An 18,809-nucleotide genomic window follows, 5' to 3' on the forward strand; every position below is an offset into this window, starting at 1 on the left:
GCCCCACGTGACCGCATACAGGAGAAGATGGGGGCAGAGAGGAAGGAGTGACAGCCAACGAGGGACCGGGTGAGTATTTTCTGAACAGCGGGGGGGGGGGGGGCGCACAGGGGGTGGGAGGGCGGCGGACACATAGATCTCTATTTTAAACACTATTATTCATATTTTCTCTGCAGCAAACGCTGCTGCAGGGAACATATGAATCGCGGCTTCAGCACCATGTGGGGGGGACAGCGCTTACTGTAGCGCCGTCTCCTGCACGCACACGGACCCCAGACGGAGAACGTCCGTGTGAGGTCCGTGTTTTACACGGACCCATTGACTTTAATGGGTCCGTGTAATACGTGCGCTCCCACGAACACTGACATGTCTCCGTGTTTGGCACACGGAGACACGGTCCGCAAAAAATCAATGACATCTGAACAGATGCATTGATTTTTATGGGTCTACGTGTGTCAGTGTCTCCGGTACGTGAGGAAACTGTCACCGGAGCCACTGACGTGTGAAACCGGCCTAAGTGTGATCACAAATTTTGTTATTGACCCGCTTTCTTACTGTAGCCAGAAATCAGGGTAAATAAGCTGTTGTAGCTGCCATACCGCCGACGTGTGGAGGCAATTACTGCTCAGCCATAGAATTATCTCTAGGAGGCATGTAAAGTAATAAACCACTAGATAAGTGTGTGAACGCAATGACCTACTGATCTTCAAGGAGAATCACACATTTTTCTGTTAGTGTGATGTGTTATATTCTATTGCTAACCACCCACGCAGTGCATTATACTATATTTTACTGTGACATATGGCAGTGAAGTTCATAAGTCCAGACAGAATTGGTGTCCTATTAAGAGAGTGATTTATTTTTTTGTCTTTTCTCCTTTTGTGCTGATAACAGGCAATGCTACAGACATCAATGATAACCGGTGAGTCCCCTTTATGTGCACACAGCGTCTTTTTCAGGCGAATGCTGCCTAAACCCACCTGAAAAAGCCCGAAAGAGTATTAAAAGTAGAATAAATGTATGCACTACAATGTCAACAACATATACTATAACTTACCATTAAACTATGTCCATTCATTTGTCAAATCATTCATTTAAAAACAAAACAACAAAAAAACACCCTCCTCTGTTCCACTGTTGTGTTTTGTTTACATGGCTAGTGGGAATTCTGCACCCTGTAGTACTACCAGAAGTGAATCCATAGGTCTTGAAGAGTACTTTCATATGAGCACCGTTTATTATATTCACGAGAAATAAAATAGATCATAACCCATCAATATAAAAATATGCCGAAGGCAGTGATCCACCTTGACACATAGTTTCGCCTTATTTGCTTCTGCTGAGGCACAGAACCCTAATATATTGTTCTATTATGGCCAAGTCTAAATAATGAAAGTAAAATTGTAAATAGCAACCTAATGGATTTTTAAAATGTGTAAAATAAGTCAAGTACTTTATTTGTTGCCACTGTTTTTTTTGCCTGGATTATTTCTATTTGTGATCTTCCATGTTTAATGTACATTTATTTTCTGCTTTATCTTTTTCCAGAAGTGACTTGCCATGTGGCTGTGAGGCTGATGAACAGTCCCAGTTATTTCCCCTTCACCAGGAGACTGCAGCCAGCTAATAACAGGGTTCACTAAATGTGTCTTTTCACCTGCACTTCCAGGTAAGTCAATGGAAAGGAGTTACATTTTAAAAGGAATCTGTCACCTAATCTGAGAGCAGCATGATGTAGAGACAGATACCCTGATTCCAGTGATGTCTCACTTACTGGGCTGCTTGATGTAGTAAGCTGTCAATCAGTGGTGTGGGCGGGGTTATACAGAGCTCAGCATTCAGAGAACTGCTAGATCTGCAGCAGATAAAACACTGATTGTATCAAAACTGCAGCTACCAGTAAAGTAAGTGATGCATCACTGTAGTCAGGGTCTCTGCCCCATACAGCTGCTCTCAGATAGGAGACCAGAAATCTGGTGACAGATTCCCTTTATTTGTATTAAAGGGGAATTACCATCTTACACATTTATTGCATGTCTACAAGTCCAATATACGGACAGAACAACAGGTTATGTGACCTCTGATTTAAGGTGACCGTAAGTGAATTTTCTAATGAAATACAAAGAAGTGGCATTCTGAAGTTAAAGGGATAATCTTATCAATGTGCCCCTGCTGTGTACTGTGTAATTACTGTGTCTGACCATGCAGGGACATGGTCTGATCATAACACAGCTCCTGGGCAGGGGAGGAAGCAAAAGAAAATACTGACATTACAGCAGGGGATACAAATGATTCTTTCTTTGAGGCAAACATTTTTTAAAAACAGGCAGGAAAATGTTTTACCTTACAAAAAGAATCAGCTGTGATCCCATTCTGTCCTGTCTGTATACTCTCCTTTGCTTCCTCCCCTGCCCAGGAGCTGTGGTATGATCAGACCATGTCCCTGTACGGTCAGACACGGCTATTACACAGTACACAGCAGGGGCACATTTATAAGATTATCTCAGCGCAGAGAAAAACATTTAACCCCTTCCCGACATGTGACGGAATAGTACGTCACATGTCGGGACCCCCGCTTTGATGTGCGCTCCGGCGGTGAGCGCACATCAAAGTCGCGACATGTCAGCTGTTTTTTACAGCTGACATGTGCGCGCAATAGCGGCGGGTGAAATCGCGATCACCCGCCGCTATTAACTAGTTAAATGCCGCTGTCAAACTCAGACAGCGGCATTTAACTACCGCATCCGGCCGTGCGGCCGGATATGAGCGCATCGCCGACCCCCGTCACATGATCGGAGGTCGGCGATGCTTGTACATTGTAACCATAGAGGTCCTGGAGACCTCTATGGTTACTGATCGCCGGTGGCTGTGAGCGCCCCCCTGTGGTCGGCGCTCACAGCACACCTGCATTTTAGCTACATAACAGCGATCTGATGATCGCTGTTATGTAGCAGAGCCGATCGGGCTGTGCCTGCTTCTAGCCTCCCATGGAGGCTATAGAAGCATGGTAAAAGTTAAAAAAAAAAGTAAAAAAAAATGTGAAAAAAATAAAAAAAATATAAAAGTTTAAATCACCCCCCTTTCGCCCCAATCAAAATAAATCAATTAAAAAAAAAAACAACCTACACATATTTGGTATCGCCGCGTTCAGAATCGCCCGATCTATCAATAAAAAAAAAGCATTAACCTGATCGCTAAACGGCGTAATGAAAAAAAAAATCGAAACGCCAGATTTACGTTTTTTTGGTCGCCACGACATTGCATTAAAATGCAATAACGGGCGATCAAAAGAACGTATCTGCACCAAAATGCTATCATTAAAAATGCCAGCTCGGCACGCAAAAAATAAGCCCTCACCCGACCCCAGATCACGAAAAATGGAGACGCTACGGGTATCGGAAAATGGCGCAATTTTATTTATTTATTTTTTTGCAAAGTTTGGAATTTTTTTTCACCACTTAGGTAAAAAAGAACCTAGTCATGTTAGGTGTCTATGAACTCGTACTGACCTGGAGAATCATAATGGCAGGTCAGTTTTAGCATTTAGTGAACCTAGCAAAATAGGCAAGCAAAAAACAAGTGTGGGATTGCACTTTTTTTGCAATTTCACTGCACTTGGAATTTTTTTCCCGTTTTCTAGTACACGACATGGTAAAACCAATGATGTCGTTCAAAAGTACAACTCGTCCCGCAAAAAATAAGCCCTCACATGGCCAGAAAAATAAAAAAGTTATGGCTCTGGGAAGGAGGGGAGCGAAAAACGAAAACGGAAAAACGGAAAAAGCTCCGGGGGTGAAGGGGTTAAACACATCCAGTTCTGGAAATGATCATTATTCCTATACTAGATGGTGGCCTGATTCTAACACATCGGGTATTCTAGAATATGTATGTAGTTTATTTATGAAGTTTTCAGAATAATGCAATTTCTACACAGGATTCGGCCAGCGGGGCACAACCAATTAGCGAAGCGTGGTTCAAATTCTGCGCCAATTCGCGGCCGGACTTCGCCTGTCCCTGATTGGTCACAACCGGCCGCGAACAATCAGTGAAGCCATGGCCTGCTCCAGGTTTTTGAGGGCCCCGGGCGAAAGAGTCTCAGTGGGCCCCCTCTTTAACATATACCACGATTCATGATGCACAGATACAGCAGAGAAATATAGCACAGCCAAGTAGCATACAGCCCACGTAGTATATAACACAGCCCACGTAGTATATAACACAGCCCACGTAGTATATAACACAGCCCACGTAGTATATATCACAGCCCACGTAGTATATAGCACAGCGCCCGTAGTATATAGCACAGACACGTAGTATATTGCCCAGCCACGTAATATATTGCACAGCCACGTAGTATATAGCACAGCCACGTAGTATATAGCACAGAGACGTAGTATATAACACAGCCCATGCAGTATATAACACAGGCCACGTAGTATAGAGCACAGCGATGTAGTATATTGCCCAGCCACTTAATATATACCACAGCCATGTAGTATATAGCACAGAGACGTAGTATATAACACAGCCCACGCAGTATATAACACAGCCCACGCAGTATATAACACAGCCACGTAGTATATAGCACAGCCCACGTAGTTTATAGCACAGCCCACGCAGTATATAGCACAGCCCATGCAGTATATAACACAGCCCACGTAGTATATTGCCAAGCCACGTAATATATTGCACAGCCACGTAATATATTGCACAGCCACCTAGTATATAGCTCAGCCACCTAGTATATAACACAGCCCATGCAGTATATAACACAGGCCACGTAGTATAGAGCACAGCGATGTAGTATATTGCCCAGCCACGTAATATATACAACAGCCACGTAGTATATAGCACAGAGACGTAGTATATAACACAGCCCAAGCAGTATCTAACACAGCCCACGTAGTATATAGCAATGGGGGTGCCATATCCCTGTTAAAAAAAAGAATTAAAATAAAAAATAGTTATATACTCACCTTCCGTCGGCCCCCGGATCCAGGCGACGCGTTTACCAATGCTCCTCGCGACGCTCCGGTCCCAAGAATGCATTGCAGTCTCGCAAGATGATGAAGTAGCGGTCTCGCGAGACCCCTACGTCGTCATCTCGCGAGACCGCAATGCATGGACCGGAGCGTCGTGAGGAGCAGCGGGAAAGGTGACGGAAGGTGAGAATATAATGATTTTTTATTTTGTTTATTATTTTTAACATTAGATCTTTTTACCATTGATGCTGCATAGGCAGCATCAATAGTAAAAAGTTGGTCACACAGGGTTAATAGCAGTGTTAATGGACTACATTACACCGCGGCATAACGTGGTGTAACGCAGCCATTAACCCTGTGTGAGCGCTGACTGGAGGGGGCACTGACAGAGTAGGAAGGGGCGAATTCGCCGCCGGACTGTGCCCTTCACGACCAATCAGTGACGCGGTATTTCCGTGACAGGCAGACAGACAGACAAACAGACGGAAGTGCCCCTTAGACGATTATATAGATAGATGTATTGATTAAAATCAACTTTAGAATGAACTTTGTTTGTGTGAAAACCCCTTTAACCCCTTAACATCCAGTGACAGATATATCCAACATTGGACGCCTCCCCCTGTTTGGTGCAGGCTCCGGCGATCTGACCCTAAGAGCCGCGGGTGGAATCGCGACCTACCCGCGGCTGTTAACATGTTAAATGCCGCTGTCAAACTCTGACAGCGGCATTTAACATGCATGCGCAAGAAGCACGTCATTAACCCCGCCCATCGGCGCCTGTGTCACGTGACCGCGGATCGCCAATGGGTTGGCATGACAACCCGGGGATCAGCAGGAGACCCCTGTGGTTGTTATAGCCTGAAAGCTATGAGAGCTGCCCAGCAGTCGACATTCAAAGCAAGTGAGTATTTCTGCTACATACTATGTAGTACAAGCGATCAGGTTATGGCAGCTTCTAGTCTTCCATGGAGACTAATGAAGCAAGTAAAAAGTTTTTAAAAAATGGTTTTAAAAATATAAAAAAATGTAAAAGTTAAAATCACCCCCCAATCAAATATACACATATTTGGTATTGCCGTGTTCAGAATCACCCGAGCTATCAACATCTATAAAGAATTAATCCAATCGGTAAACGGCGTAGCAAGAAAAAAAATCAAAACATGAGGATTCTGTTTTCTCCTACGCCTCATTGGGGGTCACAGCCCATGGTGTATGCTGCTGCTGCCACTAGGAGGCTGACACTAAGGTTATGTGCACACGTTCAGGATTTCTTGCAGAAATTTCCTGACAAAAACCGGACATTTCTGCCAGAAATCCCCATGCGTTTTTTTTGCACATTTTTTCCCAATGCATTAAATAACGGGAAAAACGCAAAAAATCCGCAAAATTTATGAACATGCTGCTTTTTTTACTGTGATGCGTTTTTGTTCGCGGAAAAAAACGCATCATGTGCACAAAAATTGCGGAATGCATTCTAAATGATGGGATGCATATGTATGCATTTTTATCCGTTTTTATCGCGTTTTTGTCTCGAAAAAACACGAAAAAAAACGCGAAAATTCCTGAATGTGTGCACATACCCATAGTCATACAAAGAAAGTGATCTCCTCCCCTGCAGTATACACCCCTCCTGCTGGCTCTCAGCTAACCAGTTCTTGTTTAGTGTCTGTAGGAGGCACATGGGTCTGGTTCAGACCCCAACGTTTTTATTTTATTTTTTACTTTTCTTTAAATTTTTATTTTTTAATTAACGGAGTGAAGGGGGCGATCCTTTCAAGGCTCCGATCTCCCCGAATCATCAACAGGCGAGCACGCGGAGTGTTGCCTACCCATACCCTCTCCTGCGACGTGGGAAGCCATGCCTGAGCTCACTTCAGGGGCGAAGGTTCCTTCGAGTCCCGATCTCCCCACACCAGCAACGGGCGAGCACATGGAGTGTCGCCTTCATGTATCCTCTCCTGGAGCCAGGCCTAATACCGGACAACTGGCCCTGTCCATCTGGGGCTGAACTCCGTGGATGTACAGAGGCTCCTTCTCTTCGGCGTCCGAGCGGCCCCCACTGTCCCACCACTGTTAAAGCAGATGGCACAAGGAGGCGGACGGTTCCTCTCCACCTCCCTAACAAAGGGATGGTGGATTGTGTTTTATCCCTGCACCATCCACCATGCAATACCTGACCTGCAGCAGAACAATAGAGTGCGCGCGCTTTCCTCGGCGCTGTAACCCAGTCATCGCGGTGGCTCCATGCTGGGACGCGCACTGATGGTGAGTGGATCCTGTCAGCGATGGGCCTCTGCAGTGGGAAATTCACATGCTTGCAGGCAGCCTCAGCTTCCCTGTGGCCCACCTCCCTGAGGTAACGCTCCGGCTGGCTGCAAAAATGTAGCCCCCGGCTTCGGCCGATGTGTAGGCCGCATCCCGGAAGCCGCGTGGCGCGCTAAGGCGGCTCCGCCCACCTTTTCTGGCGCTTCTTCCCTGGCACGGGAGCGATCGCTTCCCTCAGCAACGCTGGTATTGCTCACGCCGGCTGCAGAAATTTAGGCCCCGGCTTGGGCCTATTCATGGAAGTCATGAGGCTCCGCCCCCCAAATTGGCGCCCCTCGCTCTCTGCGAGACTTTACCACCTCTGCAACTCCCGGTGGCCATCTTGGTCCACCCTGCCAGCACACACACACACACACACACACACACGCTATGGTTTTGCATTAAAGGGGCACAACGACTCTGCAACTGGTTAAGGAAGTATTGCACTCTTCCCCTGCATCTTCCCCCTGTACTTAACATGACCAGTATCTCCTGCCTGGTCTTAAAGCCACAGGACCAGTATTCCCTGGTCTTAAAGGCACATGACCCGTATTCCCTGGTCTTAAAGGCACAGGACCAGTATTCCTGGTCTTAAAGGCACATGACCAGCATTGCCTGGTCTTAAAGGCACATGACCAGTATTCCCTGGTCTTAAAGGCTCATGACCCATATTCCCTGATCTTAAAGGCACATGACCAGTATTACCTTTTCTTAGGGGCGCATGACCAATATTTCCTAGTCTTCAAGGCACATGACCAGTATTCCCTGGTCTTAAGGGCACATGACCAGTATTCCCTTGTCTTAAAGGCACATGACCAGTCCGAAGCCGGTCACCCTAAATGAGCTCAGGAGCCCTCCGCCGCCGATCCCAGCTTATCCCAGAGTACCTAGTTCCCTGAGTGGGCTTCGTCACTGCCGCAACCCATGGATTCTCTGACAAGCGATTGATTCCCTCCGTGAACCCTCTGTGGCTCGCAGGACCAATATAGATGTCCCTTCCTTCATGCAAGCCGTCGGCTAGCAGGAGCTGCAAGTTTTCTAGAAACGTACAGGTGTCTAGAAACGTACATGCTTGGTTCTGGACTCACCAGAACTTCAGAAAAGGATGGATTCGCCTATTTATATCATCAACCAATCTCTGTAGATTGACGAGGACTTTGGTTCTACTCTAGATCACGCAGTGTCCCTCATGAGGAAACTAAACTCCCTCGCAGAGCATTTGCCATTCACCCGGACAGGTAGCGTCCGGATAAGCGATCCACTGGACAGAAGCCTCTGCAAGCGCGGTATCCTTTTTCAGCCAATATGCAAACACGCGGGGTGTCCACTCCACGTATACCCACCTAAAATGTGAGATGCCAAGCCTGGTCTGATTCTTAAGGGCGACGGGTCCTTTTAAAGGGCACCGATCGCCCCACACTATCGATAGACGAGCTCATGGAGTGTCGCCTCCATGTATCCTCTTCTACAGCCAGGCCTAATGCTGGACAACCAGCCCTGTCCACCCAGGGTCCTTAACTCTGTGGATGTACAGAGGCTCCCTATTTGGCATCCAAACACACCCTCTGCATCTCCACTATTTAGCAGATGATGCAAGAAGGCAGACGATCCCTCTCCACTTCCCTGTTAAGAGGATGGTGGATCGAGGGTTCATCATTTTAACTCCGCACTGTCAAAAGAGAGCGGCGATAGTAAGAGACGTTTTTTCCTGACCTTCTGCATGCAGCCGCGCGTTCTGCCACTTGGCATATTAAACAGGTAGAATCTCCTGTGGTATATGTACCAGTATCCCTACCTGTTGGGTCATCAATTAAAAATACAACGGACTGTCAGATAGCAAATCTAGTTTGTTCCATCTTGCGGCCTCCAGTTCCTTAGCTGCCGCATATGTTGCTAGAGCAATGGTCTCTTGGTCAGAGACCTTAACTGTTTTGATTTCCTATAGACTCAACCAGCAGTGGATAAGTTGTCCAGGATGGCCTAGATCTAAGGGATCTTGGTTCCAAAATGGGGACCGAAAAGTAAGACCGACCCTGAACCTCACACTTCTACCAAGCTTGACAAGGTCCCCCTTCTTCGGATGGAGTTCCTCCGCTCAGCCATTACTTCAACGGAAAAAGGTGGATTTTCTGGCATCCACTGACATTCGGGATGCTTACCTTCACATTCCTATGTTTTCCACTCTTCAAAAATTCCCTCGCTTTTCCTTTCGTGAACAACATTTTCAAATCATGACCTTGTCCTTCGGCCTTGCTACCGCTCTAATTGACACAAGACACTAATTGATGATTTGATGATACAAAAATTTAGGATACCAGATACCAGACAAATCCCTTGGAAAGGGATTTGTCTAATATCTCAACGGTTAATATACGGATTGGATCTGGTATCCTAAATTTTTGTATCATCAATTAGTGTCTTGTATAGTATATATACCCTGTGAATGAGTGTCATAAGGGGATCCGGATATATACAAGATTGGATCTGGTATCCGGAATTATGTATCATTAACCATATTGTGTCCTGTGTATATGTATTGTGAATGAGTATTATGTGAAGGGGATCCAGATATACATATATATAAGTAATCCTGAGGAACACTTTTTACACTTCAAAGCACTGCAGCACCTTAGTTAATCTTGCCCTCAATTACCTCATAAGGGACAGGATAAAGGATAGCCGCCGAGGAGCGGGGACCCACTGGCATACAAAAATAGGGTGCCAACCTCCGCTGACAGGTAGGGGCAGGATAGATGCAATCAGAGATCTGCCACTCTATCAATGGACTATACAAATGATTGGGGTTTGATATGTATGATTAAGACAGTCTTATCCCACCTCATTAGGGCCCGCTAAGGGTAGAAGGGATAGTCGACGGTGAGCAGGGGCGCCATTTGCGCAGGTAATAGGATGCCAACCTCCGCTGGCAGGTAGGGTGCATGTAGTGGAGTGCAGGGTCAGGCACCACCCTGGTCTTTTCTATGGTATGTTGTTGTCATGGTTTTTGTAGTGCACCAATTAGGAATTTTTAAGAAATTAATTAATAAAAGGTAATTTTTATCCATTAAGCACTGGGGTTATTAGTGACTACCGATGCCAGTCCTCCTTTCCTGATCATTGTTCTGGGGATCCGAACGGTACGGCTAGTTCTACGGCAGGTGCACTGCCTTCTGGCGGGTCACTCCATCTGAATTCAATCGGACAATGCCACGGCTGTGCCATACGTCAATCATCTAGCAGGTACTCACGGTCAGGCGTCATTGTCGAGGTACATCACATTCTCTGATGGGCTGAGATCTATCATTCAGGTGATCTCGGCACTACACATCTCAGGAGTAGAACTCTAGGCGGCGGACGCCATCAGGGTCCCGCCTCTTCTGAGTGGGAACTTCATCCAGAAGTCTTCCATCAGATCTGTCTTCTCTGGAGCACTCCAGATGTAGGTAGGATGGCGTCCAGACTGAATGCCAATGTACTCTTAAGTTCATGGTTCGGCCTCCAGGTCCAAAAGCCATCGCAGTGCATGCTCTGGTTCTTCCATGGTACCAGTTTCCTCACCACTCTTCCACTACTTCCGAGATCTTTTCGGAAGCAGGAAGGGCCCCAGTGATCCTGGGAAATCCGCACTGACCATCAGGTTTTCTCATTTGTGGAACTAGTATTTTTCCGTCTTATTACAACAAAACTGCAAATATGGACTTCCTCGCAGGGAGTCTTCACATGTGGTTCTTTCCTATCGCATACCGTTAGATCTTTGGGACCTTAATAATCCTGGGATTCTTACAGTAGACTCCTTTTGATCCGAACAGACTTAACTATCAGGGAAGGTCGCCCTTTTTTCTCTGCGATCTCATCCTGACGAGTCTTCGGAGCTAGCCGCTCTGTTCTTTCAGACTTTTTTCCCTTGTTACCATCAACGCAAGGTTGCCCTCAGGCCATCCCCGTCCCTTGTTACCAAGGTGGTATTGTATTCCCACAGTTATGAGGGCATCGTTCTTCCCTTATCTCTTTCCGCACCAGTCCACATAACGGAATGGGTTCCCCATACACTGGACGTGGTGAGTGCTCTCAGTAGGTACATCTCGAGGACGGCGTCCTTCCGAAGGTTGGACACTTGATTTGGGCTACCTCACTGTAAGAGGACGGTTTTCTGACGGTTACAGGAAGGGTTTAGCCGTTCCATCGGCCATGTTAGCTTGGTGGATTTGTTACACAATCCAGGAGTCCTTCCATGTTAGATGTCTGTCTATCTCCCTGTCTATCGAGGTTTCTTGGATTCCAGGCATCGGCACAGCATGCCTGCAAGCTTGCAGGTTCGTCTAGTCTGCATGCATTCTTGAAGCACTATAATTCCCAGACTTCCACAGATGTGAGTCTGGGCAGGCGGACTCTGCAGGCTGCAGTGTCGCACTTGTAAGTAGCGGTTACACAGGGCATGATCTGATGTTGTCCACACCCAGGGACTGCTTTGGACGTCCCACGGTCTGTGTCCCCTGGTCTGTGTCCCCCAATGAGGCATAGGAGAAATAGGGATTTTTGTGTACTCACCGTAAAATCCTTTTCTCCGAGCCATTCATTGGGGGACACAGCTCCCTCCCTATTATTAGCTTGTGCTTGCTTTATAATTTGACATGCTAAACTCTCATATATAATGTGACATGTTATACACTTATATATTGTTATTGATCTCCTACTGCTTTTGCACTGAACTGGTTAGCTGAGAGATAGCAGGAGGGTGTATACTGCAGGGGAGGAGCTATCTTTCTTTGTATCACTTAGTGTCAGCCTCCTAGTGGCATACACCCCACGGTCTGTGTCCCCCAATGAATGACTTGGAGAAAATGATTTTATGGTGAGTACACAAAAATCCCTATTTTTTTGGTCGCTGCAACATTGCAAAAAAATGCAGTAACGGGTGATGAAAAGATCGTATACACACCAAAAGGGTAGCAATAAAAACGACAGATCGGTGGGCTAAAAATAAGCCCTTACCCGGCCCAGAAAAATGGAGACGCTACGGATCTTGGAAAATAGCAACATCTTTTTTTTTTTTTTTTAACAAACTTGGGATTTTTTTTTACCTCTTAAATAGAACCTAAATATGTTTGGTGTCTGTGAACTCGTAATGACCTGGAGAATCATAATGGCTGGTCAGTTTTAGCATTTGGTGAACATGTTAAAAAGTTTAAAAAAAAATCCAAAAATGCGCTACCTAGTCTTTAAGTGTTAAACTTACAAGCAGCCTATTAGACCTAGGATGTAAAAGGCAGAGGACCATGGCAGACATGGAGCAATAGTCAGACATCCTTATTGCCTTAACAATTAGCTTTCTCCCTTTATCAAACTCCTCACATGCCCCTGTAACTACTGACAGTGGTATTCAATGGGTTAATGTATTGGGATTGGAGATAAGTCCGGTCCCATCGCACGCGCCAGGAGCATATCTGTGCATTACAGCCAGCTCCTGCTATGGATGGCATGGGATGAACACTTGTCCCCATGCAAACCCTGTGATAGAACCATATGGAAAATTGTGGGAAAGCGCTGGCAGTCTGAATATACAATTATGTTATTTCACTTTACTACTATAGTGGAGCATTTCCATCTAGGATATTTATGGTTTATCAACAGAATATGATAAAATGTCTGATAAATGTTGGACACACGTTTATCTCAAGAATGGGGCCTCGTCTTGCCCCATCAGGAATTTTAAGAGCTCTCCAAGCATTTGTCTCCATTCACTTCTTTTGAAGCTCTGAAAATTCTATATCCAAAGATATAAGATTTGTTGTGGAATTTTAGTTTGGTGCCTTTAGCTTTGGTACATCTTAGTTTACCAAACTGCATGACTGTCAGCAAACATCGAGGCATATAGAAGAAATTCCCAACATAGTCCATGTAGGTAAGGGAGGACCAAGCCAGAGGTGTAGGTGCACACGTTATGGGGTTGTGCTATGGTGGTCACAACTCCATAGAAGTCTTGATAAAATATCCACCGTGCCGCCACAGTACTCGTCCCACAGATGCCAATCAGAACCGTCAGGAAAAGCAAGCAAAATGGAGCACTTGTGGTCTCAGTGTTTCTCCAAGTGATGGACAGTCTTGGCTGCAAACGATGGAGGATTTCGTAAGTATCCGGTTTAGGGTCCCATCAAAGTTGTGGTGAAGTGGCTGGAACGCGTTGTATTTTTAGAGATAAATAACATTGGCTTCACCTTAATCACAGGCCTCATCCATCTTTTCACCCAAGACTGTCTATTATTAGAAGAAACCCCGTTCCTCCAACGTTACACTTTGTCACATGAAAATCAGAACTCGCTACTTTATGTACGACTAGAGCAAAGACAGTAGTTTCCGCCCGGTAATGCACCGCTGTTCTTTCCTTTCTAATGCACTAATCTATTGATCTCCCTCTGCTTTTTTCTTTCTTCTTTTCCACTTCCAGTCTCCAAAGGAACTGAAGCTTATTCCCAGCATGCTGCAAGTTAGCTTCCTGTGGCCTCTGCTGCCAAACATTACCTTCTTCCCTGTATGACTCTAGCTCAATGTCTTTCTACCGTGCTCTGTTAACGTACTGTATACTAACAGCTGCTAATGTTTATTCTCTACCTTTGCAATGCACTCAATTATGTACCCACTCGTGTTTTAATCTCAGTCCTCTAGGGAAACTTAATGTATACCTGTCAAATCACGCACTGTGTCATTTACCTGGGGTTAGTAATGTATCCAAAGGAATGGAATAAAATGTGACAATGAAAATGATGTATAGTTGTCTATTCAGTGCTTGACAATCCGCTGGATGAGAACATGGGTAAAGAGAAATTTTCATTAAAAACATTTTATATCTAAGTAAGGACTATATATACAGTATATAAATGGCCATCTACAAACCACCTGCGTTCAGTCCCCAGTATTTGCCAAGAATCGAATGCAAAGAACCTCAGGGGAAATGTAAAGCAGCCAACGCAGCAGCATTGTATACAAATGGTCGGCTACTTTGCAGAGTAGAAATCAAGAATAAAACTTCTAGGCTACATAAAAAAGAAAAAATGTAGAAGAAAATAAAATCTCGATCTGTAAAATAGGATAAATAATGAAACTTTCCCTTTTAGTGAGCATGATCCATCGCACTGTTCTGTCTCCAGTGTATGTCTGTGTCTTGAATTTACAGATACTATTTATTATTGTTTTATTTTTTAATTGTAGAGTAAGTTGGGAAATTTCCAATAAAGATTATTCAACTCTTTATTTTGTTTTTTTTCTTTTTATATATTTTAAATGACTACTTTGATAAACTACATGACATGACTGCAACAATCTGTTAGAATGATGATATGGAGATTCAGTCTGGGGTAAACAGCGTTCTCTTCTGTGTATTGTTCTATATGGGTCGCAGTTTTTTGCCTCATCAGTTAGTAGTGATACATGGTAGGGTGTTCAGCTCCTTTTTGGCTATGTTCCCATGATGAGCTTTTGGCGAGTTTTTGACGCTGCAATGTTTCTGCACCTATTATTTAAGTGAAGTTGCTTGCGTTTTTTTCATTGCGTTTTTTACATGTGTTTTTTTTTTACATGTGTTTTTGACTCTGTTTTTTGTCTCTTTTTGTGTGTGTGTCATTCTTTGAATAAAGCTGCTTTGTTTTTTATACTTTCTGGTATTTGGCTTTGACAAAACTTTATTGACATACTTAAGTGCAGATTACATGCATTTTTGTTGTGTTTCTGCTGTTTTTTACCTGCATATTTTCGGCATCTAAGGCAAGTTTATGGGACAAATCCGCACATAAAACTCAGCATACCCACAATAGAAGTTGACATGTTGTGAATGTGAGACAAGCACCGCAAGTCTGTTTATGCAGAGTAAATAAGAAGCACAGGGGGGGAGGAGATTTCTGTGAATCACATCCAATTTTCTGGATCTGTAAAGGTACCTTCACACGAAACGACGCTGCAGCGATAGCGACAACGATGCCGATCGCTGCAGCGTCGCTGTTTGATCGCTGGAGAGCTGTCACACAGACCGCTCTCCAGCGACCAACGATGCCGAGGTCCCTGGGTAACCAGGGTAAACATCGGGTTACTAAGCGCAGGGCCGCGCTTAGTAACCCGATGTTTACCCTGGTTACCACCGTAAAATGTAAAAAAAACAAACAGTACATACTTACATTCGCGTCCCCCGGCGTCCGCTTCCTGCACTGACTGACTGACTGACTGACTGAGCGCCGGCAGTAGCAGGGCACAGCGGTGACGTCACCGCTGTGCTGTGCTTTCACTTTCACTTTGCGGCGCTCAGTCAGTGTGGGAAGCAGACGGCGGGGGATGCGTAGATGAGCATGTACTGTTTTTTTTTTTTACATTTTACACTGGTAACCAGGGTAAACATCGGGTTACTAAGTGCAGCCCTGCACTTAGTAACCCGATGTTTACCCTTGTTACCAGTGTAAAATATCGCTGGTATCGTTGCTTTTGCTGTCAAACACAACGATACACGGCAATCGGACGACCAAATAAAGTTCTGAACTTTATTCAGCGACCAGCGACATCACAGCAGGATCCTGATCGCTGCTGCGTGTCAAACTAAACGATATCGCTAGCCAGGACGCTGCAACGTCACGGATCGCTAGCGATATCATTACAAAGTCGTTTCGTGTGAAGGTACCTTAAGGCTATGTGCCCACGTTGCGGATTTGTGTGTGGATTTTTCCACGCAGATTTTGAAAAATCCGCAGGTAGAAAGCAGTGCGGATTTCCAGCGTTTTTTGTGCAGATTTCACCTGCGGATTCCTATTGAGGAGCAGGTGTAAAACGCTGCGGAATCCGCACAAAGAATTGACATGCTGCGGAATAAACAACGCAGTGTTTCCGCACGGTATTTTCCACACCATGGGCACTGCGGATTTTGTTTTCTATAGGTTTACATGGTACTGTACACCGCATGGAAAACTGCTGCGAATCTGCAGCATCAAATCCGCAACGTGTGCACATAGCCTCAGAGTCCACGTTTTTGAAGAAACAAAAATTTGCACATCAAAAATGCATCAAAATCTCATAATTGGAACATAGCCTTAAAGTTCATGGATTTGTGAAATTCATATATTGGACAAGCTGTACAGTTTTAAAGGGTTTGTCCACTACTGAACAACATTTACTTAATTGCTTAAGCACCCCACAAAAATAAAAATCATGTACTTTCCTCCCCGACCAACGCCACTCCTGCAATGTCAGCGCTGTTATTTTGTTTTGTGACGCTGATTGATTGCAGCCTTTACGTATCTGGAAATACTAAATGGCTGCAAATGGTTAGTTATTATTATTTATTATTATAGCGCCATTTATTTCATGGCGCTTTACATGTGAAAAGAGGTATACACAATAAAAACAAGTACAATAATCATGAACAATACAAGTCACCAACTGGTACAGGAGGAGATGCCACTGATTGGCAGCAGTGGTCACGCGACCATGGGAATCACAGCACCCTTAGTGCCGCTAGTCCAGAAGGTAAGTGTATGATTTTTTATGTTATGCTGAGCACTTAAGAAGGTGTTGTGTAATACTGTATAACCCCCTTAAGGCTCCAGGATTTCTTAGAAAAGTCGTGCGACTGGTTGTCATGCAACTAATTTAGAGCTACTCTTAAAAGAAAGAAAAAAACGAAGAAAAAAATACTTGGCCAAATTGCAGACAGGTTTCATGCAAGTGGCGGGTCTCACTCAAGTTCTCAACTTGTGCCCCAAAATTCTACAGATTTGGATTTGGGGCTTCCCTGGAAGGGTTGGGGGCAGGATTTAAGTAGCCTTGTAGATGTATGTATAGGTATAGATGTATGTATAGGTATGTCCTACCAATAAACCTGGGTATCTGGTGTCCTCATAAGCATTATTAACTGACAAAAAATGTGAGGTGTAAATTTTATGTGGTCAGTTCAAGTGTGCAAAACTAGAAAGACATTGCATTTTATCATTTTTTTCAACCTACTCAAAGCGTTAAAGATCAAAAACATAACAAAAAAGCCTCCTAAGTGCGGATTGGTGGGGTCTCAAAGGTCAAGGCTCCGCCGGTTAAACGTGGATGGCCTATCCTCAGGATGCCCTAAGGACACTGAACCTTTATCCTCTGCTAGACTCTTAAATGGAGCCCATTGTTGTTATCATTTAGCCAGTGACGGCTGAGAGGATGACTGTAATAATCTTCAATGGACTACTGTTAGGAAGTCCAGCAAAAATGCCTGTGCCATGATTTCTCTATTATATCATATATTTCCAATTCTGAAAATTTCCAGAATGTTTACCTCCATGTATGTGACCATTTTCTAATATGGATTTTTGTGAGATTTTGTAGGTTTAATGCATAGCTGATCTGTCTCCTGATTTCACACTGCAATCGGCATACTTTGTTAGATATATCTCTTAATGTCCTAATGAGGCTGTTGTACTTACTTTTAGAATTCATGTCAGGATGGCTCCATAATTTGTTTTGAAATTCTCCCTCATTAATAATAAAATGAGTATTTCATGCTAAAATATATCCAGCTCATATTAATACCAGGATTTTACAGCCATTCTGACATGGATGTTCAAAGTAAGCACACCAGACAGGTCCAAGAGCTCGTTAATGGATGCAGTGTGTATGACGACACTTTAAAGAGGTTTGCTGGGAATACATAATTGGCATAGATGGGGCAGACATGGAGTATGTATTAAAGAGTTAGGCCGGGGTCACACGTGCAAGTGCAATGCGAGAAACTCACGAGAGTCTCCCGCATCAATACCCGGCACTGCTGCCGACACTCAGGACCAGAGCGTGCGGCTGCATGTATTTCTATACATATGTAAATACATTACATCTCCAAAAGTCCAATCATATAATTGTAACCTCCAAATACTTAATACTGACCAAATTCCCCATATATATAACAGGAAAAAAAGAGGCAAAACCAAAGTACTGTACTATTAAAATCCAATAATTTATTTCACATATATATTTAAAATAAAACAAGGGAATTACACAATATAACTGAGGGTAAAACAGAGAACAGGGACTATGAGCAATGGAACATATATGATTAATGCCGTATTGCACCTAACCAGTTTTAATGCTCAGCCAACAACACCTTTATAGAATGCCCAGTGCAATAAATCATTGTTATATTAACTGTGTTGCAGCATCATGTAAGGTATAAAGTGCATAGTGCAATTCAGTGCATTACCGTATGCTAATGACCATGTCTCAACTCAATCATGTTACTTACATAAGTAAAGGTCCCGCTGCCTGCACTCTCAGATACCCCGACAGCGCCGTTTCGCCGTACTGGATTCCTCAACAGGGGGCATGTGTGTTGCCATTAGAACTGTCCATCTATAAATATCCCCATGTACAGCTGATGTTGATGTCGGCGTCTCCGGTGATGTTTTGCGCATGCGCCGGTCTTTGGACTTCCTCCCTGGTAAAAAGTGACTTCCTTCTCATCGCAGCTGGAACGCAAGCGTGGAACGCTATGCGTCACCATCTTGAGCGAGGCAG

At 44.5% G+C, this 18,809-nt stretch overlaps 1 protein-coding gene and 1 long non-coding RNA gene across 5 annotated transcripts in view; one reads left to right on the top strand and one right to left on the bottom strand.

The window, feature by feature from the left end:
• KIF5A (kinesin family member 5A) overlaps window positions 1–14,534 on the top strand; it is a 231,481-nt gene extending 216,947 nt beyond the window's left edge. For all 4 annotated transcript variants that reach the window (XM_077297746.1, XM_077297749.1, XM_077297748.1 and 1 more), the window contains 3 exons: window positions 895–922; window positions 1,549–1,669; window positions 13,732–14,534. In XM_077297746.1, coding sequence (XP_077153861.1) covers window positions 895–922; window positions 1,549–1,627 — 107 coding nt within the window. In that variant the 3' untranslated portion in view covers window positions 1,628–1,669; window positions 13,732–14,534. The remainder of the gene's footprint in view (window positions 1–894; window positions 923–1,548; window positions 1,670–13,731) is intronic.
• The window catches only part of LOC143816849 (uncharacterized), a 98,516-nt gene extending 79,859 nt beyond the window's left edge, over window positions 1–18,657 (bottom strand). Inside the window, exon 1 of the long non-coding RNA XR_013224007.1 lies at window positions 18,538–18,657. This is a non-coding gene — a long non-coding RNA (uncharacterized LOC143816849). The remainder of the gene's footprint in view (window positions 1–18,537) is intronic.
• Between the last annotated feature and the right edge of the window lie 152 nt (window positions 18,658–18,809).

The sequence above is a fragment of the Ranitomeya variabilis genome, chromosome 3, assembly GCF_051348905.1.
Source record: "Ranitomeya variabilis isolate aRanVar5 chromosome 3, aRanVar5.hap1, whole genome shotgun sequence".
Classification (NCBI taxonomy): Eukaryota; Metazoa; Chordata; class Amphibia; order Anura; family Dendrobatidae; genus Ranitomeya; species Ranitomeya variabilis.